The sequence below is a fragment of the Eublepharis macularius genome, chromosome 9 (assembly GCF_028583425.1).
Source record: "Eublepharis macularius isolate TG4126 chromosome 9, MPM_Emac_v1.0, whole genome shotgun sequence".
Taxonomy (NCBI): domain Eukaryota; kingdom Metazoa; phylum Chordata; class Lepidosauria; order Squamata; family Eublepharidae; genus Eublepharis; species Eublepharis macularius.
In genome coordinates, this window is record NC_072798.1 from 2059062 (window position 1) to 2084315 (window position 25254).

The 25254-nt window shown below is 46.7% G+C and overlaps 2 protein-coding genes across 2 annotated transcripts; both read left to right on the forward strand.

Annotated features, from left to right (window-relative positions):
- Positions 1-1490: 1490 nt before the first annotated feature.
- On the forward strand, positions 1491-2498 carry LOC129335746 (olfactory receptor 5V1-like). The gene has a single exon (XM_054988540.1). The coding sequence runs from the start codon at positions 1491-1493 to the stop codon at positions 2496-2498; it is 1008 nt and encodes a 335-aa protein (XP_054844515.1).
- Positions 2499-15177: 12679 nt separating this feature from the next.
- LOC129335747 (olfactory receptor 5V1-like) lies at positions 15178-16113 on the forward strand. Its single transcript, XM_054988541.1, has one exon. It carries the CDS (start codon positions 15178-15180, stop codon positions 16111-16113), a length of 936 nt encoding a protein of 311 aa, XP_054844516.1.
- Positions 16114-25254: the final 9141 nt, after the last annotated feature.

The window sequence follows — 25254 nt, forward strand, 5'->3', positions numbered from 1 at the left end:
GAAATCTTGTTGGTCTTTAAGGTGGACTCGAATCTTGGTGTTCTGGTACCAAATAATTCAAGAGGAACTTTTTTTTTTTTTTAAAGAAAAGGCTTCAAAAGGATGTAACAGGGAACATGGGTGAAAAATGTTAAACTGGGTTTATTCGTATAACGGTGCACGTTGGGTCTGTGTGGCTTTCTTCTTTCTGCCTGAACTTCATGTATCTATTGACAGGGCTTGACTATGCCCAGAAAAGTAAATTTGACACTGTACTGGAAAGCTCCATTACTTCATCTTTTCAACTGGAAATGCAGCCAGGTGTTGAACCTGGGGCAAAGCGGATGCGCTGGTCTACAGCCCCTCCCTATTACCAAAACATGCCTTTTTAATCAGGCTTTTAACTAATGGGTTTTATTTTTAAAACATTTTATGGTCTTCTTTGGGCCAGAGGATCATTTTATTTATATCACATTTGGCTGCTCAGTGTGTATCTTATGCACAGGGGTGTTTTAATGGGTTACCCAGGTTTTTTATGGTTTTGTTTATTAGTGGTGTTGGCCTGGTTTTTATAGTTGTGTTTTAATGAGTATGCATTATTATCTTAGCTGTAAGCCACCCTGAGCAGATTTTCTGGAGAGACGGCATATAAATTTTCTAAATAAATGAATAAATTAGACTATTGTTGCTGAGTTTCTGGGAAGTCTTTATATTAATACAGATGTTTCAGAATAAAACCTAATGTTCAGACATGATTAGGCAGCAGTTTGATGCCATTAAGCAAATTATTAATTGCAATCCCATAACATAAGTAAAACCATAACATTAAACAGGAGATGAAACGATGCGATATAAGGTTTGTAGGGTTGCCAATCCCCAGGAGGGGCCTGGAAATCTCATGGCATTACAACAGATCTCCAGACTATAGACATCAATTCCCCTGTTGAAAACAGCAGCTTCAAAGGATGGACTGTATGGCATTAGATCCCTGCTGATCTCCCCCCCACCCCAGATTCCACCATCTCCAGGTTCCATTCCCCCAAACTCCAGGAATTTCCCTACCCGGGGTTGGCAACCTGAAAATTTTGACAGTAGATGAAACCATCAAATTGGTGCAGAAGTGCCCTGATTCCAGCCTGAACAGGGTGTGGTGTTGCATTCTGTCCTGAAAGCAACTGACTTTGGGTGGAGAGAGGGTTTGAGGTCATGTTCTCTTGCATTCCCAGCTGCACTGTTTCTTTTGGGCAGGTTGTTTGTGACATTTCTTCCTCCACAAAATTCAGGAGAAGATACAAAGTTCTCCCTCACTCCCCAGTTTTTATGTTCACAGCAACCTTGCGGAGTAAGTTAGTCTCGAGCTCACCCACTGAGGATCATGGCGGAGTGGTAATTTGAACCCAGGTTTTCCTAATCCTAGAGTTGCACTCTAACCACTGCACCATACTGCACCTCATGGAGCTCACTCTTGTGTTTCCACCTTTCTCTCCTGACACAGGCATCTCCTCTTTGCTATGGCTGCGGAAAATCACACACAGGCGAAAGAGTTTATCTTCTTGGGCTTCTCCGGCCTCCCAGCCAACCCAACCTTCCTCTTTGTCCTGTTCCTGGCTGCCTACATGGCCATTGTGGTGGGCAATCTCATGATACTAATTCTGGTCCTAGCGGATTCCTGCCTTCACAGCCCCATGTACTTCTTCCTCAGTCACCTCTCCTGCTTGGACATTTGCCTCTCCACCGTCGTCATCCCAAAGATGCTTGTCAACTTCCTGCACCAACAAAACACAATTTCGTACAGGCAATGCCTGGCACAGACTTTCTTCCTGATTGGCTTTGCTGGCTGTGAGCCCACACTGTTGGCCGTCATGGCCTATGATCGCTATGCTGCCATCTGCAGGCCCCTGCATTACTCTCTCCTCATGAGCAAGAGGGTGTGTGTCCAACTAGCATCGGCCACTTGGGTCTGGGGATTCCTGGACTCAGCCATTCATACTGCCTTGGCCGCAAATCTGTCCTTCTGCGGAGTCAACCAGATTCCACACATCTTTTGTGATGTCCCACCTCTGTTAAAAATTGCCTGCAGTGACACACGTGTCAATGAACTGGCCACTCATATCACAAGCCTCTTTGTGGGCCTGGTCCCTATCCTCATCATCATACTGTCGTACATCTACATCTTGGCCTCTGTTCTGAGGATCCGATCTGGAGGTGACAGGAGGAAAGCCTTCTCCACGTGTGCTTCTCACCTCATCGTTCTATTTCTCTGTCTTGGAAATGCATTCCTGAATTACAACAGGCCAAGCGCTGGATATTCCCTGGAAATAGACACTCTGATCTCCACCATGTTCTGTATAGTCAATCCTATGCTGAACCCCCTCATCTACAGCCTCCGGAACAACGAAGTGAAGGAAGCCCTCAGGAAACTTCTGAACTGCAAATGGACACGCACATGCACAAATGCACACAGTTCTTTTCAGGGAGGGTGGGGAAATGAGGTCTGGTGCAGCTGTTGTCACGCTTAACCAAAAATCGCATCAACCATCGTTCTAAACAATTGATCCACTGACTTTTTCCTCATGCACACACACACAACAACAGCAGCAGCAGCAGCAGCAACAACAATGGACTCGTAGAAATCAAGTGTAGGCAGGTGGAGTGAGGGGGCGTTTCCAAGTGCGAGGGTGTGGCAATAAGTGCAAAGAACAATCCTGCTTCATGTTCACTTTCTTTTTCTATTGTCTCAATATCATATTACCTTTACTACAATATTAGCAGAAAGACCTAAAAGATTTCTATAAGATTGTATTCATGAAGATCAATGTATTTTTTTTAACCAAAGAGACAGTTGAAAGATAATGTAAGAATTGTACTTGATATTCTGGAATATTTTGAAAAAATAATGAAAAACAGATCGCTTTGATTTTTTTGGATGCAGAGAAGGCATTTGATAATTTGAACTGGGATTTTATGTTTAAGCTGTTTGAAAATATGAATTTTGGAGAGAACTTCATGAAAAGGGTAAAATAGATTTATACTTTACAAACAGCAAAAATAATTGTTAATAGGGATTTAATAAAAGCATGTGAAATTCAAAAAGGTACAAGAGGGGGTTGCCCTCTGTCTCTGCTTCTGTTTATTTTGGTCTTGGAAGTTTTGAATAGAGATATAAGAGAAGAAGAAAAGATTGGGGGAGTGAGAGATAAGAAAGAAAATTATAAATTGAGAGCCTTTGCGGATGAACTAGTCTTAATGTTAGAAGAACCGATAAAAGGAGTGGATATTTTCAGCTCAATCCTAAACTGTGGGGAAGCACCTTCGCACACACATAGACATAAATGGGGCGCCGCTCCACTCCTCCCTATGGACTTTTGCTGGACAGTCCTGCCGGCGGCCGAGCTCAGCGAGGCAAGGCGCAGTTGCTGCTAAGAGCGCTCGCCTGCCGTTCCCCTGACAACCCCACCCACACCAGTCAATGGCTGCACCACTCCCCTGACAGGCAGGTGAGGGGCAAGCAGAGGTACAGCCAATGGGGAGGGCACAATCTCCACTGCCCACCAACACCCCCCCCCAATCAAGGAACAGATATCCCTGCCAGAGCAAAGGTAACACTGAAGGTGCGGATCAGACACCCACCCTCTTGCTCATCCAGCACCCATTTCTGATGAGAGCCAAGCTGATGGCTGCAGCTCAGCGTGCCAGCAAATCCCCCCATCGCCACCGCCGCCGCCACCACCACAACCACAAGAAACAGGTTCCCCCTCCCTGAAAAGTAGGGCCAGGTAGTAGGGAATTGATCTCTGTTGCCTGTAGATGAGTTGTAATTCTGGGAGATCTCCAGCTACCACCTGGAGGCTGGCAACCCTAATCAACCCCCAAGTTCCGGAGAGGCAGGTTCTTCAAGGAGTGACAGGAATGCCCATTGGAAACCACATGGGAGGCCAGAAGGCCAATTCGAGGCGAGGGGAGTGAAAAGCACCCAGAAACTTACAGCGATGCCACTTGAACACATCACTGCATCTCTACGATGCGAGAACACGGGTTGGACCTCAACAGCCATGCCTCAGTCCTGGGGTGATGCCCCCCAGCATGGACGGACAGCCCTCTCAATGCCAGATTTCCCAAGTCCATCCGTTTCTGCAAACGGCGAAAAGGAGGGGGATGCCCAGAAATTCCAAAATGTAACTCCACATCCCCCTCCCCCTGGCAGCAGCTTCCTACCTGCGGCGACCCTCTTCCTGGCTTACCAGATGCCAGCAGCTCAGGCTGTCAGAGAATGAAAGTCCTCAAGTGCCCCTCCCCCCCCGCCAGACATTCATGGGCCACACTTCAATTCCCACCCCACTGCCTGAAGTTCCATTGAGGGGAGGAAAGGGACAGGGAAGCTGGACAGGGCACCACTTGACACCTGCTCCTCTTGGCAGCAGAGCCCCCCCCCATCCATCCCAGCTCTGAGCAGGGAAACATTTGCGGGGATGTGTGAGAGGACATTCCGACAGGGAGTTGGGGGGCATGTGAGAAGATGTGTGAGAAGACGACCCAACGGGGAGTTGGGGGTGGGGGTGGCAGCTACTGTCAATGTTAAGGGAGCGAGCAAACAAACAGCAGTTTCTTGTTTTCCAACACATACTTTATTAAACTGGAAAAGGTGCAGAAGTTCTCTGGAAGTTTTTCCTGCCAATGTGGCCAAGCTGTGGGCTGCCTTGGTCAATTGCTCCCTGGGCAGGACCTGAATGGCACTCGCGGAGGCTTACGGTGGGGGGCTCAGACAGCCATGCTCCTTGGTCTCCCGGATGAGAGGCAATCTGTCCGCAAGGGGAAAAGACACGTGTTGCACATGACCCAGGCTGGTGCGCGGCCGAGGCCAAGCCCAATCTGCAATGTCTGGGAAGGTATCCATTGGTTGAAAGGTGTGACGGCAGCTCCACAAGTGCAGCTCGCAACCACATGATGCATGACCCTCTGGCGAGACAGCGGTCTGCCTTGGGACGATCTTATCCCATGAGGGAGAAAGTCAAGTGGCTGAGCACCCTCCAGCAACAGGGTGTTGTGAACACCCAGTCAACCCAACCACTGGCCGCATTTCCTCCTCTGCTGGGAGGAGCCCCAGCTGAGGGAATCTGAACAGAGCACCCACATGGGTGGCCGCCCAAATCCCCCCTCCCAATTGGCTGTGTCATGAGTAGTTTTCTGGGCAACTGCCTCTGGGGCAGGCAGGGGCTGCCGCCACCGCCCCTCCCCCTCCAAGCCTCACCTGAAGAGGCTGGCAGTCAGGCATGTTCAGGTGAGGGGGGGGGCAGCTGGCACAAATCAGTGAGCCGGGTAAGCCACCACCCCAGCTCCTTCTTATCTGTTAGTGCTCCCACACTTCTTACTGAGCTGGAACTTCAGAATAAGAGCCAAGCTACAAGTGACGCCTTACACAGGTTGGACACTTGTCAGCTTCCCTCAAGTTTTGATGGGAAATGTAGGCGTCCTGGTTTTACAGTTTGGCTCTCCATTAGGGATGTGCGTTTCGGCATTCAGAATGCCGAAAGAATGCCGAAATAAAAGTGTTTCGGCTTCTTTCGGGGAATGCCGAAACGTTTCGGGGAATGCCGAAACGTTTCGGGTAGCCGAAAGAAAAAAGCCGAAACGTTTCGGGATTCTTTCGGCTTTCTTTCGGCTTTTCAATGGGAAAATGCCTCCGTCTTCCCGGACGTCTGGGGGAGGCATTTTCCCACCGAATAAGCCCAAAATTGGTGGGGACCTTCCTCTAACCCTTCTCTAACAACCACCCAAGTTTCAGACAGATTGGACTTTGGGGGGCCATGTTATGGCCCCCCAAAGCAGGTCCCCCCATCCTCCCATAAGAAAGCGAAGGAGCAGCATATTGTTAGCATGCTGCTGCTAATCTTCTTCATTATTTCCTATGGGGAAAAAATGAAGAGGCAGGCTTCCTTTGCCAGGGGTGGCATTTTGCATGCAAAATGCCCCCAAGCCCTCAGGGGCCCTTCTCCCACCCTTCCCCCCACCCCCCACCCAGGCTCAGACTGCTCCCACTTGGGGGGGCCATTTCATGGCCTCCCCAAGTAGGTGCTCTTTTCTCTACCACTGACAGCTGGAAAAGGCTTGTCTTGCCAGGGGTGGCATTTTGCATGCAAAATGCCCCCCAGCCCTCTGGGGCCCTTCTCTCACCCTTCCTCCCACCCCCCACCAAGGCTCAGACTGCTCCTACTTGGGGGGGCATTTCATGGCCTCCCCAAGTAGGTCCTCTCAGCCCCTAAAGTCCACCCCTTACAGCCCCACACAAACCCAATTCCCCCCCAGCTGCCACACACAGACCCAAATCCCCACATTAGCCCCTCACAGACCCAAATCCACCCCCACCTGCCCCACACCCATAACCCCAGGAACAGGCTGGCAAAGGCCAGCCCTCTCCCTTTGTTCCCTATGCTGGGAACTTCTAAACTCTCTTTCCCTGGGCAATTCTGCACAGCCCAGGGGTGCCACAATGGTGGGCACACTTCTGAGTGCCAGCTGGTCCCTGTGAAAGAGCACCTGAACCACAGACACCCTCCCTCAAATTCCCCCACCACCTACAGAGATGGCTGGCCAGCCAGCCCCATTGTTCCCTATGATGGGAACCAACTGCACAACAAAGAATAAAACAAGAACAACACAAAATAAAGTTTTTAAAAAATTATTTTCTCCCTTCCAAAGTACAAGTAGGCAAAGCATTATGACACATTACACCAGCAGTCCCCCACACAGAAAAATAACACAACTCACTTAACATCAGAGAATCACAAAACACGATTCCTGTCAAAAACACTTTATTTCTTGAACAGCTTTAGGTTACACAGCAGGGGGGAACACCAAAGGGCATGGCAGCACTATCTTACACAAAAATAACACAACTCACTTAACATCAGAGAATCACAAAAACACAATTCCTGGCAAAAACACTTTATTTCTTGAACAGCTTTAGGTTACACAGCAGGGGGGGAACACCAAAGGGCATGGAAGCAGTATCTTACACAAAAATAACACAACTCACTTCACATTAAAGAATCACCCCAAAAAATTGCTGTCAAAAGAACTTTATTTCTGTAACTGCTTTAGGTCACACAGTAGGAAGGCACAACAGAGCAGGAAAGCAGTGTACTACACAAAAATAACACAACTCACTTCACATCAGAGAATCACACAAACACAATTGCTGCCAAAAACGGTGAAGTGGGTTGTATTATTTTTTGTAGTACGTTGCTATCATGCCCTGTTGTGCCCTCCTACTGTGTAACCTAAAGCTGTTCAAGAAATAAAGTGTTTTTGCCAGGAATTGTGTTTTTGTGATTCTCTGATGTTAAGTGAGTTGTGTTATTTTTGTGTAAGATAGTGCTGCCATGCCCTTTGGTGTTCCCCCCTGCTGTGTAACCTAAAGCTGTTCAAGAAATAAAGTGTTTTTGACAGGAATCGTGTTTTGTGATTCTCTGATGTTAAGTGAGTTGTGTTATTTTTGTGTAAGATACTGCTGCCATGCCCTTTGGTGTGCCCCCCTTCTGTGTAACCTAAAGCTGTTCAAGAAATAAAGTGTTTTTGACAGGAATCGTGTTTTGTGATTCTCTGATGTTAAGTGAGTTGTGTTAATTTTTCTGTGTGGGGGACTGCTGGTGTAATGTGTCATAATGCTTTGCCTACTTGTACTTTGGAAGGGAGAAAATAATTTTTTAAAAACTTTATTTTGTGTTGTTCTTGTTTTATTCTTTGTTGTGCAGTTGGTTCCCATCATAGGGAACAATGGGGCTGGCTGGCCAGCCATCTCTGTAGGTGGTGGGGGAATTTGAGGGAGGGTGTCTGTGGTTCAGGTGCTCTTTCACAGGGACCAGCTGGCACTCAGAAGTGTGCCCACCATTGTGGCACCCCTGGGCTGTGCAGAATTGCCCAGGGAAAGAGAGTTTAGAAGTTCCCAGCATAGGGAACAAAGGGAGAGGGCTGGCCTTTGCCAGCCTGTTCCTGGGGTTATGGGTGTGGGGCAGGTGGGGGTGGATTTGGGTCTGTGAGGGGCTAATGTGGGGATTTGGGTCTGTGTGTGGCAGCTGGGGGGGAATTGGGTTTGTGTGGGGCTGTAAGGGGTGGACTTTAGGGGCTGAGAGGACCTACTTGGGGAGGCCATGAAATGGCCCCCCCAAGTGGGAGCAGGCTGAGCCTTGGTGGGGGGTGGGAGGAGGGGTGGGAGAAGGGCCCCTGAGGGCTTGGGGGCATTTTGCATGCAAAATGCCACCCCTGGCAAAGGAAGCCTGCCTCTTCATTTTTTCCCCATAGGAAATAATGAAGAAAGATTAGCAGCAGCATGCTAACAATATGCTGCTCCTTCGCTTTCTTATGGGAGGATGGGGGGACCTGCTTTGGGGGGCCATAACATGGCCCCCCAAAGTTCAATATGTCTGAAACTTGGGTGGTTGTTAGAGAAGGGTTAGAGGAAGGTCCCCACCAATTTTGGGCTTATTCGGTGGGAAAATGCCTCCTCCAGGCGTCCTGGAAGACGGAGGCATTTTCCCTTAGAAAAAAGCGGAAAGAATGCCGAAATAATGCCGAAAGAATCCCGAAAGCCGAAAGCCGAAAGAGATTCTTGTTTCGGCTTTCGGCTTTAACGATAGAGAATCTTTGGCTTGCACACCCCTACTCTCCATTACAGTTGCAAGACCAGGATGCCTACATTTCCCATCAAAACTTGAGGGATGCTGACAAGTGTCCAACCTGTGTCAGGCACCACTTGTAGCTTGGCTCTCAGATAACTTGCAAGGGGACTTGGGTGGTTATTGTTAGTTAGGCAGACATTCTGGGCTTTGCCCTTCTTCCCTAGAGTGAGTGAAAAGTTCTCCCAGTTTTCCCGCTACGTCCCCCCAGTGCACTCAGGGCCCACCACAGTAAATACCCACTCTCCTGCCTCATACACAAAGTCCCCGTGGAAGGAGGCTATTGGCCAGAGCCTCCAGCCGCCACCCACTTACCTGAGTTCATGGGTGGCGCAGCCAGAGGTTTTGTAAGGTGCTCGGGCAGGTGATCGGGCACAGGGAGGGGGGCTTGTCCACCCTGGAAGCGCACGCGGATTGGTCCTCCCCGTAGTCGCCATCCTATGCCCCGTTCGGGCCGTGGGGATGAGGCTGGGCACAGGAAGAGGGGCCCGAGTTTTCCCGTTCAATTAGCGCCTATGGGCTACACCTGCTTTTTCATGGCATAACTTTCTGCCGCTTCAAGGGGGTGTTTTGGGGCCTTGGGAAGCTTAGAAAGCCGACTAACTTGTGGCCTGCCCCCCTGCCCCCTCCAGGGCTGGCGCAGGGTCTTGCGCCTCACTTATGTGTTTGTATGGCTGCCGGGCATGGCCACAGGCAGTGGCTCTCCCACAGTAACATGCCATGAACATATTACCATTGCATTCTGCATTCTGCTGTTCCCTCTTGGTTTCATGTTTTCTTGTTCTTTGCAGTTTTCTTCCAAACTTTCCCCAATGAGGGGTGAATGCAAATCCGGGAAGTACCAAAATGCACGAGAAGAAAGCTCATTGAAAACAATCGGAGAGGCTTGAAGGCCCATTGGATATAATGGGAATGCCAGGAATGCCGATTGACTTGCATTGGCTCCATTGAAATACATAACAGTTCCAAAAAGTTGCAATGAAAATGTGGGACGGAGTTAGAGAATTGTGCTCTGGGGCTGCAATGACGACCACCAGAGTGGAATGACGGTCCCTGTGACCAGAAAAAGGACTCTGGGGCTAGAATGATGATGCCTTGAACCATCATTCCACTACGAAGTGTGTCTTTCCAGAGCAGTCCCTCTTCTAATCATTTCCAAAGCTGATAGGAGGGTAGGGGAGGTGGCTCCCCTTATAAGGACCGAAAATGCCATTCCCCAGTTAGCAACTGGGTGGAGTGGGGGGGGGGATGCATTCGTGTGCATTGGTCTCATTCCCTCTTCCCAGCTAGAGAATTAATTAATAACGTAAGGTCTTGGGATGTGATTGGGGCTATTCAGGAAAACAAGCTGAGGCCAGCGCCTGCCTTCCACTGGAAGGTATGAACTGAACCAAAACACACAAACTTTAGTGGGAGGGACTCGTTTTAGTTTAGCCTCCCAGTTTTGGTTCAGCATTCCAGAAGCTGCTTTAAGGAGCTGAACCAGTGAGTTCTATTGGTATTTTTGGCTCATGTTTTCCATTATGCACACCCTTATTATGCGTTCAGAAATGATCTAATCAGATTCAAGCATGCCTGATATATTGTTTATGTAAATCCATTTGGCATTCCGGTGCTTAGATAGCATTTCCTTGAATTGCGGCACCTCCTGAGGACTTTGGGAGGACATTCTTGAGGAGTGGGGTTTGCTGGAAATATTCTGTTATTCAGAGATGTGCACATCCTAGGAGGAGAGGGGTTGAGGGCTGTTCCTTTACCGTACAAGGCAACATAAGAAGTAAGAACAAACACAGAGAGAGAAGAAAGACCAGTGATGAAGAAGGATAAGGTTATCTCTTTGTATTCAGGATCCGAGATCTCTAATAGGTTTTCAAAAATTTTAGTTACTACACACAGCTATGCGGGGAGGGGGGGCAATAACAGGGAGATTTAGTATAATTTTCTCTTTCATACTTATTCTACCAGAAGAGTAAGAGCAACCGACCCTTTGGACCAAAAGGTATCCTCCTAATGCTCCTCACAAGCTCTGCAGCAAGTGGAGCATCCATTGTTATGATAAAGAAATGCAGGATGCAGCAGCTCCTATTAATGCACACAAATGCACCTCATGCCTCTGACAATTTTGGAACACCACGTCCAACCCTAGAAAAACCTGAACCAGAAGTGGCTTGATTTGGGGGAGGGTCAGGGCCTCGGATGAAAAGGAATAAAGTTCACACGAGGCTGGATGCTTCGGAGTAAAAAAACAGCAGTCCTTTATTAAAAGGAACTTTTAATAAAAAGAACTTCATACCACCTGGTACCCTGCCAACTCTGAGAGCCAAGGATAGCAGGAGCATCCAGTGCATCTCAGAGGACTGAAGAGCCTCTTACCCCCAGCCAGTGTGGGATACACCTGTTTAATGGGGGCTACAGTCATTGGACTGCCGTGGAGGTATGCGTAGGGACCCAGTGAGGACAGAACAGCTGCTATCCCTTGTGTTTGGTTTCATCTTGCACCCCACATAGAAGGGGGCATTTCTCTGACCTTTTCCGCCCACCCGCCTTGCTCCCTGTGGGCTGAGAGCACAGCAGCATCCCCAGGGACCACTTACTGAGTAAAACGTTGTCTCCTCCAAGCAGCCTCACAAAGCATGAGCCAAACATGAGCCAGACAGCAGACACCCTCCTCTGGGTCTTAGAGTGAGAGCAATAGGACCTCCCTTGGAGTTGTGTTTGGAGGCTCAGGGAGGTCTGAGATCCTGCAAGCGTTGCCTTGAGCTGAGCTCTGCTCTCCTAAAACCCTGCCGCCCATCAGGTAGGGGAGATATCAGCCACATAAAGAGCCATAAATCTCTACAGTGATGGACCAGGACTGAATGTCACCATTTCCTTCTATGGAGAGAAGGAATCCAGCCATGACCATCCATGTGTGACTTGCATTGCAAGGAAAGGTGAGTTACGTTAGGGATTGAGGACGACCAAGTGTTTTATCTTCTCTTTTGATGAGGTCATTTATTCTTGTGAGAAGGGGGAGATGTCAGCTGTGGAGGCCTGAAGCTAGAGGCAGTAGTCTAGGAGGGCAAAGAGCTTAGGAACACACCAAGCTGCCTCGTTGGATCCATCTGTTCCAGCATTGGCAGTCATAGTTGACTGCTAACAACATAATAATAATAACATTCGATTTCTCTACTGCCCTCCAGGACAACTTAACATCTACTCAGAGCGGTTTACAAAGTATGTTATCATTATCCCCACAACAATTGCCCTGTGAGGTGGGTGGGGCTGAGAGAGCTCTGAGAGAGCTGTGACTGACCCAAGGTCACCCAGCTGGCTTCAAGTGGCGGAGTGGGGAATCAAACCCGGCTCTCCAGATTAGAGTCTCGCCACTCTTAACCACTTCACCAAACTGGCAGGACTCCTGAGGGAATTTTCAAGGCAAGAAACTAACAGAGGTGGTTTACCATTGCCTGTTCTTCAGCCCTGGTCTCCTTTCAAAGTCTCCCGTACAATTACTAACCCAAGCTGACCATGCTTAGCTTTCATGATCTCATGAGAACAGAGACTATCCAGGTCAGATAGTGACGGTATTACCTTTTTTAACTGGCAGCATCTCTCCAAGGTCTCAAGATTACTGTGGTCAGCTTGAAGTAGGGGTCTAGAATGCAAAGTACAGTCCCCAGTAGAACACTGACCACAGCAATACCGGACCAGCATTACAAAACCAGTAATGCTGTCTCTCGCCTCAACTATCATGTAGAATTATTGTGAAATCAGAATCACAGACCAAATGGAAAATTCTGAACTTCTTGAGCAAAAGGAGGGGTAAAACATACTCGATACATCAAAGACCTTTTGAAGGTGAGCTAGCTAAGATCTTTGTGTACAGGAGATGCTAACAAAGGGCTTTCCGCATGGCAATCTCATGCTCTGAGCTGAGCTATGGCTCTTCACCACAGCAGGCTTGGAAGCTACTTAGACCCACTGGCTCCAACAAAGGCCGGACCACAAATTAGAAAAGGGCGCAAATGTGTCAAAAAGGGATGCCAGTAGGATTTATTCCTCCTGGGAGGGGTAGGTGTTCCGGTCTGTTGCAGTCGAACTCAGGGCCAAGCTACACATGACGAATGACACTTGAACGGCAAGTGTATTTCTCCCTGTTCACTTGCCCTCCACTCAATCCACTTGCCGTTCACGTGTCATTCGTCATGTGTAGCTTGGCCCTCAGAAGAGTGTTTTGTGGCAACTTCAGGGGGTCCCAAGAAAGACTTGCTTTGGCAGCAGTACCAAAGAGGGTCCATGAAGGTTTCCCTTAGGACGTGGGAGTCTTCCCCAAATAAAAGATTCATCATCTTGCTTTAACCTATTTTCTCAGGATTTTTTTGGCAACGGTTGAAACCATCAAATTGGTGCAGAGGCGCTCTGAGTTCAGCCTGAACAGGGTGCAGTGTTGCCTTCTGTCCTGAATGCAACTGTTTGCGTATCAGGCCAAGCTCAGGAAAGGAGGGACACCAGGGTTTAAAATGCTTGGTATTTCCAATTAACCTGCAACAGTGTGTGCCACAAAACAGCAAGATTTGAGTCCAGTAGCACCTTAAAGGTCAACTAGATTTTTGGAGAATAAACTCCCAAGAGTCAAAGCTCCCTTCATCAGATATGAAGTTCTGACTCTTGAAAGCTTATACACTAGAAATCTTGTTCTTTAAGGTGCTCCTGGACTCAAATCTTGCTGTCGTACTGCAGACCAACCTGAAACTATGTCCCGAAACAATTCACCCTGGAGGCTGGTCTAACAACATCCATAGAGACTTCCATTAACTGGGGGAGTTCTTAAAGAGTGGTGTTAAACATGTAGATGGAGCTTACTTAGATTTTCAAAGTACTAAACTTTTTACAACAAATAGAACAATATTGCTGACTTTCTAGGAAGGCATTATATTAATACAGATGTTTCAAAACAAAAGCTAACGTTCAGGTATCGTTAGGCAGTAGTTATGGTAACATCTAGACTTGACTATTGTTATTCACTATACATAGGTCTCCCATCTAAGTTAACTAGGAAACTCCAATTGATGCAAAATGCTGCAGCTTGACTGTTATTGGGAGCGAGCAGGAGCAGGAACATCACTCCCATCCTATAGTCACTCCATTGGCTACCTGTCAGTTACTACACTCAGTTCAAGGTATTGGTTATTACATACAAAGCTCTACACGGCCTTGGTCTGGCATACCTACGAGACCGCCTCCCTCCCTATGTCTCTCCATGGCAGCTTTGCTCTTCTGAACAGGGTCTCCTGCAGGTGCCAGCCTGCACATTGGCGAAATCAACAGCAGCCTATACACAGGCTTTCTCTGTGGTGGCCCCCACCCTGTGGAACAACCTGCCTGAGGAGGTCAGGAGAGCCCCCACCCTCCTGGCTTTCCACAAATGATGCAAAACTGAATTATTCAAAAAGGCGTTTGTATTGTAGGGAGGGGCTCTCAGATGCTTCGTTAATGAATTAGGGACCTTAGCCTTCACCACTATGTTGCCTTATGTAGTACCTGTTGTTTTGAATATGTGGTCCCACAATCTACCTGTGCTTCATGTTGTCTAACGTCAGCCCTAAAATTGCTTATCTTCTGTTTCAGCATTTCTTCAACTCTGTATTGGATTCTTACTAATACTCTGTCTTTGTAAGCTTGTATTTATTTACCCTATGGAATTATTTATGAAAATGTCCTTGATATTGAGTGACTGTCCTAATCTCACACTGTGTCATCCGCCTTGAGTCTCAGTGAGAAAGGCAGACTATAAATGACAAAAAAGTAAATAAATATATTACATAGTATCAATAAATAGTAATATAAAATAGGAGAAAAGTAGGCAATACAAAGTTGAACAGTAGATGAAACCATCAAATTGGTGTAGAACCTGAGCCTGTCTGACGGGGACGGCAATCTAGAAGTGTAATAAAATAAATAACGTAAATAAGTGCCCTGAGTTCAACAGGGTGTGGTATTGCCTTCAGTCCTGAAAGCAACTGTTGGTGTACCAGGGTGTAGGCCAAGCTCGGGAAAAGGGGAACACCAGGGTTTATCTTGAGCCTCCAGCTGCACCCAAAAAATCACACGCAGCTTGACCTGGAAATGTCATTTTACATTTTGTGAGGGGGAGAAACCCTAATATTCAGATCAAGGGACCTCAAGATATTTGCACTCGTCTGACCACTGGCTTTGGGTGTAGGGGGAGTTGGGGGTCATGCTGCCCCCACTGGTCCCAGCTGCACTTTTTCCTTTTGCAGGTTGGTTATATTTCTGTCCAGCGTTTCCTCCACAGAACTCACGATAGGGTACATGGTTCTCCCCACTCCCACAAATTCACCACAACCTTGTGGAGAAAGTTAGTCTCAAGCCCACCCTCTGAGGTTAATGGCAGAGTGGTGATTTGAACCCAGGGTTTCCTAATCCTAGACTTGCACTCTAACCATTTCACCATACTGCACCGTATGGAACTCATTCTTCTGTTTCTACATTTCTCCCCCCACAGAGGCATCTCCTCTTTGCTATGGCTGTGGAAAATCACACGCAGGTGAAAGAGTTTATCTTCTTGGGCTTCTCCGGCCTCCCAGCCAACCCAACCTTCCTCTTTGTCCTGTTCCTGGCTGCCTATTTGGCTATTTTGATGGGCAACTTTATGATATTAATTCTGGTCCTAGCGGATTCCTGCCTTCACAGCCCCATGTACTTCTTCCTCAGTCACCTCTCCTGCTTGGACATTTGCCTCTCCACCGTCGTCATCCCAAAGATGCTTGCCAACTTCTTGCGCCAACAAAACTCAATTTCGTACAGGCAATGCCTGGCACAGACTTTCTTCCTGATTGGCTTTGCTAGCTGTGAGCCTGCCCTGTTGGCCATCATGGCCTATGACCGCTATGCTGCCATCTGCAGGCCACTGCACTACTCTCTCCTCATGAGCAAGAGGGTGTGTACCCAGCTAGCATCGGCCACTTGGGTCTGGGGCTTCCTGGACTCAGCCATTCATACTGCCTTGGCTGCAAATCTGTCCTTCTGTGGAGTCAACCAGATTCCACACATCTTTTGTGATGTCCCACCTCTGTTAACAATTGCCTGCAGTGACACACGTGTCAATGAACTGGCCACTCATATCACAACCTTCTTTATGGGCCTGGGACCTTTCTTCTTCATCATCCTCTCCTACATATACATCTTGGCCTCTATTCTGCGGATTCGATCTCAAGGTGGCAGGAGCAAAGCTTTCTCCACGTGTGCTTCTCACGTAATTGTGGTCTCTATATTTATTGGAAATGGGTCCCTGAACTACAACAGGCCAAGCGCTGGGTATTCCCTGGCAATGGACACTCTGGTCTCCACCATGTTTTGCATAGTCACTCCTATGCTGAACCCCCTCATTTACAGCCTCCGGAACAAGGAGGTGAAGGGGGCCCTCCGGAAGGTTCTGGACTGCAAGTGGAGAGCTTAAATTTCATTGTTGGTGGCAAACTTCACTGAGCTCTACTGATACCATATTCTTCAATAGGGTGGTACACTCACAAAGAAACTAATCAGACTCAACTCCAACCTTGACCTGTATATTCTTACACTGGGAAGGGCAACTAATCTAAAGGGAATTCCCTCCACTTTTTACTTTGGAATCAGTTAGGTCACCTCCTCTCATTATTTTTGATAGCCCTATCATATCTGTACTTGTATTCTCCTTTAGTTTCCATTTTCCCCTCCATCTTTAGAATTTCTCTTTCTTTGGGTTTGGCAGCAATGGGGGAAATGGGTCAGCAGGTACATGCTTGACAGAAACCTCATCCAACCAGAACACTTAGCCCGTTTATATTGAAGAAGATTGTTCCTGTTGGTACTCCTGTGCTCAGAGAGTATTTCCTTGAATTGCTGCACCTGTTGATGAGTTTGGGTGGAAATACACATTGCTAAGTATCTAGGGATGCTCAAGTGAACCTTGACACGTCCCCCCTCCAACATTCCATGCACTCGCTCGCACCATCACACTTCAATTTGCTCCATGTGAATACATGCACGTGTTCGTATGCACGTGTTCGTTTGTTCTACATGAATACATTCACACATTCCTTCTCACTTCCTCCTCAACTGCTAAAAGTATCCCCGTTTCTCCCACCTCCCTCTTCAACTCATTGAAATGCAGCACTTGACACTTTCTTGCACCTTAAAGAAATGCAAGTTGGCAAGTCAAAGGAGACTGCAGTATTTGTTCTCACAGTGATCTCACTTGCAGATTCAATCACACGAAGGGAGCTCCCGTGGAAGCAACATGCACGTGTGCCAAGCAAGAACAGCCTGCACGTGAACTGAGGACCACACACAAAATCCTGCACTTGAGCGTCCCCAGGAAAATGGCAACATGTATTTCCACTCTTTGCTAGGGCTTTATTGAGATGTGTTTGCCTGGAATATTATGTTATTTATGGATGTGAACATGGTTGGATTTTAGCAGAGTAAATAAAGCACAGAAGAATAATGCAGCATCAATTAGGGGGAAAGGGTTACAAGGAAAGAAAACAACAACGGTCTAACTAGCTCTGAGATGCTCCATCTTATCTCTTTGTTTCCTCTCTCTTTCTGCATATGGTGCAGGGTACCACGGGCTATTCCCAATATATTGATCAACAAACAGTCAATCTTAGAATCACCTCATTAAGAATAAAACCTGCCCTTCTTTGGCAGGTGTCGTGAGATATTTCACTGCTGCTGGGGGGGGGGGGCCATCAAGCCCTCCAGTTCCCCCTCGGTTCGCCGCCCAAGTTACCCTTCTACCAAGGCAACCCTGTGTGGTGCAGATTGAACACCCTAGCTGTCCCTACCTTAAGAAGATTCACTCTGTACAAAAGGGTATAATGCTTAACCAAAATTCAAAAGTTTATTGAGTATCTATCAAAGAGTATAATGCAAACCAAAACAAAAAAGGAAAAACCAACTTAACACTAACGCTTAAAATATATATATGTATATAGTCTTAAAGCTGAAGGCTAAAGGTACCAACACTAATTGCAAAGGCTCTATATTCAATGTTCAATGTCCCATCCCTTCTCCTAAATCAAAAGCTTTCGGGCTACCCCAGCCAACAGCTTTGGAGAGCTTCCTAAAGGTGGAAGTCCCCTTGCCGTTTGGCAAGTGTAGCAACGATGGGACCTCAGCTCCTCCCTTTTGTGGACCCGAGTCGGCATGTTGTGTGCAAAAAACTGCTACCAGTAGGACCATTCTGTTCCTGCTCGAGGGCCAAATGGACCCCTACCTCTAAAACGACCTCTACCAGTTAGAGAAAGGAACCTCACACTCTGCCAGCCCAGGCTCTGTTTATGGTTCTTAAAACATGGGGGAAAGGGACCTGAAATCCATTTATCTGACTGGCTCACTATAATTTAGAGGCAAGGCTAAACACCTTGCGTACCACTTGATGCCAACTGGCGCCAATTAACGTAGTGTCCTCCTCCCTTTTCCCAGGAAGTGAAACTCCGGCCAGCCTTGGAGGGTGGGGGTGGGGAATACAGAAATGAAAGTTAGAAGCCTCCACTTACGGCTTTTGGGAGCTTCTTCACAGAAAGCCTGGGCTGAATTCATGTTACTAATGGCCTGGTCTCAGATCCAAACTACGAAATTCCTACCTCAGTGGGAAGAGTCTACTCTACACCTAATTGGCTCTATGCTAAACTTGCTATCATTAGCTAACAGACACTTCAGCTTAACCTTTTCATGACAAAAGAGATGACCCTTGCAAAACCTCTTGGATGAGAGGGATGGATGTCATGTCTGAGCCCCATCCATGCCAATGCTAATACTGAACCAATGTTTCATACTGCAACTTGATGTCATATTGCCAATGCCATAACTGTTTCTTTCACAGGCTGCTTGCAGGTGCTTATCTAACGGACTGTAGAAACTTTTAGTGTTCCTGACCTCATGTACTACATTGCGACGTCTTGCTTTACACAGTGACTCAACTTGATAGTACAGCTATGCGAGATGTTCTCAGGGCAAATTCGCACCAAAATCCTGTTTACTATTGGGAGGGGGAAGGAGCAAATGTGTGTTAAGAGGAAGATTTTTCCCAAGAGTTACTATTTCTGTCAATCTTGCTCATACTGCTTAGATACTTACCTTGCTTCTGAGTAATCCTATGGACATATATATGGGAATCATTTGATTTCTGAATAAAACCATTTAACCGAGAGCTTGGACTTCTTGTTGCAATGGTACAGGGATCTGTCTGCCATATCCTGTCCCCCATAGCCTGACAGCAGAGGGCTGTCCCTTTACAGTACAAAGAACCTAAGCACATCCGCATAGAGGGAGAAAATGACCCATGATAAGAAGGATAAGATTATCTCATTACGAGAATTTCAGGTGAGTGGCTGTGTTGGTAGAAGAGCAAAATTTAGGTCCAGTAGCACCTTAGAAATGAAGTAGGGAACCCCTGATTTAGGATCTCAGATCTCTGTCTGAAAAATTATAGTTCATACCAGGGCATTTTTTCTGGGAAAAGAAGTGGTGGAACTCAGTAGGTTGCTCTCGAAGAAAATGGTCACATGGCTGGTGGCCCCGCCCCCTGATCTCCAGACAGAGGGGAGTTTAGATTGCCCTCTGCGCCGCTCCAGAAATCTAAACTCCCCTCTGTCCGGAGATCAGGGGGCGGGGCCACCAGCCATGTGGCCATTTTCAAGAGGTTCCGGAACTCCGTTCCCCCGCGTTCCTGCTGAAAAAAAGCCCTGGTTCATACAAACAGCTATGGAGACACATTAACTGGGAGGTTTAGTATACATTTCTGTTTCGTACTGATTCTCCCTGAGTAGTAAGAGGAACCAACCCTTCTGACGGAAATGCAAGAGGAAGCATCTCCTCTCCTAATAACGCACCCTAATGCAGCTCAACCCTGCTGATGACAGGCAGACAATTTGGAACACCGCATCCAACCCTAGAAAAATCTTAACCCACAGAGGCGTGATTTGGGGTAGGAAAAATAATTAAGTTCACACGAGGCTGGATGCTTCAGAATAAAAAATAGTAGTCCGTTATTAAAGGAATTTTTAAGAAACTTTTAATAAGTTAATATTGGAAAGAGTGGAGAGAGCACTCTAAAACATCTGCCTATGCTAAGATGGGCAGAGATTGAGCCCGTCTTGCTCCAATAGCAGATAGAGAAAGAAGAGGGACGTGGGGAGGCCAGTTGGTAGGAGGGTTGGCAGCGGGGACACGATGGGGGTGGAACTGTAGGTATGATGACGGCACTTCTGGGGGCAACCCATAAGTGACAGCAGAAAGTGTTTCCTGCGATTCCTAGAGCTTTCCACCATCACGTCCATGGCATTTCTTTTCCCTGGAAGTGACATAACAGCACACACAAAGCCAGTGGCTTTTTAATTCCCCCCCCCCCAAGTGGGTGGTGTTAACACAAGCAAAGGAAGGCAGTTTCCCTGAGAATAGCAATCTAAGGTTAAAGGGACAGCAACAGGGCAAATCAAAATAGAATCATAGAATCATAGAGTTGGAAGGGGCCATACAGACCATCTAGTCCAACCCCCTGCCCAGTGCAGGATCAGCCTAAAGCATCTCTGACAAGTATTCATCCAGCCTCTTCTTGAAAACTGCCAGTGAAGGGGAGCTCAGCACCTCCCTAGGCAGCTGATTCCACTTTTGAACTACTCTGACCGTGAAAAAGTTTTTCCTAATATCCAGCCGGTACCTTTGTGCATGTAGTTTTAGCCCAAATAAAAATGGTGTAGATAATCCTGACCTCCCTGTCTTTCTAGCTCCATTGTCTCCTCTGAAGACTATGTGTATGTGTGCCAAGAGATGTGGTACCGCCCATCCTTCCAACAAAAACAGCCCTGTGGGGCTGTTTACAATAACCATTATTGTTGGAACACCACAGAGTCTCTGGACTTAATCTAACAGGGGCAGGAGCGACACGACAGGAAACATGTGGACCTTCCCATGCTGTTGCCGCCTTGGATCCATCGAGCAACGCCCTCCCTGCAAGAGGCTCCCTTTACAGGGCTTGTTAGCTGCTTCAGTTGCAATCAGCTGTCAAGAGGAATTCTGAAGCCCAGAACACAACCCACAGCACACAACCTTTTATTAGGTTCAAATGACACATAACAGGGATTAAGGACAGGTAGCAGTTCAGGTGATAAAGCTGTGGATAAAACTGCTAGGCCAACCCACTGATTGTTTATCCCTGGGTACAAATTGTGTATCTATCCCCTGGCATTGTGAGACGTGTTCCATGCCAATCCTCTGAGCTTCCAGCCATTACCCCTCCCTCCCTGGGGGCTTCTAGCCCTGAAGCATCCTCAAGGCCCCCAGGCCAAGTCAAGGATTCTCCCCGCCAGGCAGCATCAGCTGCACAGAGACCTGCTCGAGGGCATCAGAGATTTCATGCTGGAGGCAAAGAGGGGCTTTCCAGACCTATTGTGGGTCTCACATTTCGGGGCCAGCATGCAGCAGCATCCTGAAAACTTTAGGCTGAGCCACTCTCGCAGACAGGATGAACAGGAGCTGGAAGCCTAGAGGAGCAGGAATCCAACCTTGACTGTGCCCAGGTGAGTAGGGTTTTTGGGGCTAGCAGCACTTCCAGTTGCTGGGCAATCCCCCTCTCAGTGTCACACTGAACTACTCATTCTCAGGGTTTGTTCAGATCTGAAAACCTCCCCTTAGAATGGAATAGAGACTGCGCTTATTTTTCCCAGGATGGTGAAGTATACTGGAAGGAAGTTTGTGTCTTTGCCACTTGGGCAGCTTGAGCAAATGTAACCAGTGTTGTGCCCCAATAAAATACCAACGAAATACACAGTTATTAGTTGCTTGTAATCCCACGGTGCTTTCCAAAGTAAAGTAAGCCGTGAATTCTGCTCCAAGGACGGTGCAATGAAAATAAAAGCAGTGGGGAAGATGAGGGAAGGGAGCAGAGGGAAGGGAGGAGAGGGAGAGGCGAGAAACAAGCTCATTTGCCAGAATATTTAGATCCGGAGGAGTTAGCTGTGTTAGTCTGTATTTGCAAAATAGTAGAGTCCAGTAGCACCTTTAAGACTAACAAACTTTATTGTAGCATAAGCTTTCGAGAACCACAGCTCTCTGTCAGATGCATTGTCTTCTGACGAAGAGAGCTGTGGTTCTCAAAAGCTGACAATGTATCAGACGAAGAGAGCTGTGGTTCTCAAAAGCTGATGATGCCTCTGATTAAGAGAGCTGTGGTTCTCGAAAGCTTATGCTACAATGAAGTTGATTAGTCTTAAAGTTGCTACTGGACTCTTTACTATAATGAATATTTAGGATCTATTGTACAGTTTTCCAAGTAACCTTTAAAATAACCTCAGGCACAACAGAGGTTCTCTTTGTGTCCCACGATACTGTAAAAGGCTGAACTGCTGCTAGTCGTCCTGAAAACAGGTGAATGAAACATGTGTGTTGACTGGTGTGCTCTTCGGAGAGCCAGGCTTAGCTGCAGCCTCCCAGCAAGCTCACGCTCTGTGATGTCAAGTATAACAGCCCTGTGGAATCTGGATCCGTGTGGTCACTAAGAGTAGGACCAGTGACCACAGGGAGTTCTTCCCTGCTCCAAATCTCAGCTGAGCTGCAAACTTGAGCAAGCCACTCCCTTACAGCCTAAGTAGCCCCCATCTGGAGTATGGGGAGAATGGGTCCTTACCAGGCCCTTGTTGGGATTGCAACATGCAAAATATCTAGCTCTCTGAAAGCAGATGATAACAGCAAGCTATTATTGTTGCCTGTGAAGATCCTGACCAGACAAGCAAAGGGCCAAGCTACAAGTGACTAGTGACACTTGAACAGCAAGTGAACAGACTCACGTCATGTGTATTCCTCCCTGTTCACTTGTGCTCCACTCGCTCCACTCACGTCATGTGTATTCAAATTCTGGCGGAATAGCATTCTCATCACAGTCTAAAGTTTCTATTAACGTCATTGTACTATTGTCCCGTTCCTCATCACTGCTATTAGGAGTTTGTGCCAGCAAATATACATTCCTTGACTGGCAAATGGCTTTACATTCTGCTTGAGATATTAAGTCTATACTTTCAGCATCAGGCTTGGTTCTTGTTATCAAATCAGCTACTCTTTCCAAGAATTTTTGTGCCTCTTTATCATCCACTATAGGTTCATGAGGTCGACGTGACAACCCATCTGTATCACAGTTTAATCTTCCAGCTTTGTAACTAATCTCAGAGTCATATGAAGCTAAAGCAGCTAGACATCTATGAGAAGTGGCATCCAATTTTGCAGTAGTTAAAACATAAGTGAGGGGATTATTGTCAGTGACTACTCTGAACTTTGCACCATATAATCATGAAACTTTTCTGCTATGGCCTATTTGAGGGCCAAAAATTCAAGCTTATGGCTCCTCTCACTAGGACTCAGACCCCTACTTGCATAGGCTATGACTCGATTTTTTCCTTCTTGGACCTGATAAAGAGCTGCCCCAAGTCCTGTAATGCTAGCATCAGTATGTAAAACATATGGTAACTTCCAGTTTGCAAATCCCAATACTGGAGCTGTTGTCAATTTACTTTTAAGATCATAAAAACTCTCTGACAATCATTTGTCCACTGGTCTTCCAGACGAGGTGAAAACCTACCCTTTAGTTTTTTTCCTGATAGGAGTGCGTTTAGGGGCTTAGCCAATGTTGCATACTGTTTTACAAATCTTCTATAGTACCCAGAGAAACCCAGAAAAGACTTAATTTCTGTAATGGTTTGTGGTCTTGGCCAGTCTTTTATTGTTGAGATCTTCTCTGGATCTGGACCAATTCCATCTTTTGAAATGATATGACCTAAATACTCGACAGAAGTTTAAGAGAATTTGCATTTTGAAGGTGATAACTTGAGCCCATTGTTCACAAGTCTCTGTAGTACAGCTATAAGTCTCTCCTCATGTTCTTCCACTGTTTTAGAGAAAACAATGATGTCATCCAAAAAAGCTATTGCTCCTGTCAAGTTTATGCCACTCATAATTTTTTCCATCATACGCTGGAATGTTGCTGGAGCATTAGTGAGACCTTGGGGCATCATACGGAACTGCCAGTTGCCTAGTGGAGTAGTGAAAGCTGTTTTGGGTCTATCTTGTTCTTCTAATTCAACCTGATAATATCCACTTTTAAGGTCCAGTGTAGAAAACCACTCAGCTCCCGCAAGTAATGAAAATGTCTCCTCTATCCTAGGGAGAGGGTAAGCATCTTTACATGTCATATTATTTAGCTTGCGATAATCTACTACCATTCTTAGGGCTCCAGTTTTTTTTCTCACTAAGACAACAGGTGAAGCATAGGGGCTATTTGTTTCCTCAATTAATCCCATAGCTAACAGTTCTATCAGATGATTCCTCAAATCCTGTAAATCTGAAGGTGAAACTGGTCTAGTCCTTTCTTTAAAAGGTGTATCAGACAAGTGAATAGTATGAGTGACTCCACTCACATGACCTACATCCAGATCATGTTTTGAAAAAAGCTTCACCTACTTCTTTAGATATCCTCTCCCGTACTCAAACACAAAGTTCCTGAACTATAGGAGAATCACCAAAATCTAGAAAGAATCCACAATCTCTCACTTTTAAAGCATCAGGCACTGGTCTAACCCAGTCTATCACTTCCCCTTTGGCCAGGATACATTTCTGAGGCAAAGTTATGCAGTGAGAACTCTCATTACTGAGATGAACCCTGGTACGGTTGCAGGAAGCTGAGGTCACTTTAGCAAATTGTGATTTTACTACCAACCCCGCAGGTAGAGCTCTGTAATTTGGATTGGTCACCATTACTTCAATTTCTTCCTCACTGGGAATAACTCTCATCCACCCTTTCAGTTCTTTTGTTTCTCCTGGCTTCGTGGTAATAGGTTTCTTTTCAGCTACCTTAATAGCTCTCTCCGCAGCTTGCTGCTGCATTCTTTTTGTTGCATTAAATTCAGCATAATCTGTGGCCCACTCAACAGCTACTGTCAACTTCTTAGGGAAATACCACCTCATATTCTGACAGTCTTCTACTCCCCGACTTAAAACATTGGTCCCTACAATTACTGGTACAGCTGCTTTAGGCTCTTGGTCAGCTCAGACCAGGGCAAGAATCTGATGTGTCTTGTCACTTCCACAGTGCTGTTTATCAAATTTTACAGATACACACACATATCCTAAATAAGGAACCGCCTGCCCATCTGCTCCTGTGACCTGGAGTACATTCTGCAAGGGCTGCAGCAAAACGTGAGAGAGATGTTGGGAATAAAATTCTTTTGTTATGCAAGTAACTTGAGATCCCGTGTCAACAAGACATTCACACCGCACTCCTTCCACATAAATAGGAGAATAACATGGATCTCCTACTAATTCCTTTAATATCTGGTCCACACCCAGCTCAGTTGATGTACTGGCTACATCCTCTTTTGAGTCTCAGCCTGTTTGACATCTCTTTTCCTCCTATTTCTGGAAAGTAGTTTGCTTGCATTAATTCTGGATCAGATGGGGAAGTACACTCAACTTGAGAATGTCCATCCTGACCACACTAATAGCAAAAATGCCATTCATTGAATTGCTTCTTCATTGGAGCCTGAGAAGAGCAATGGGATAAAGAAGCCGT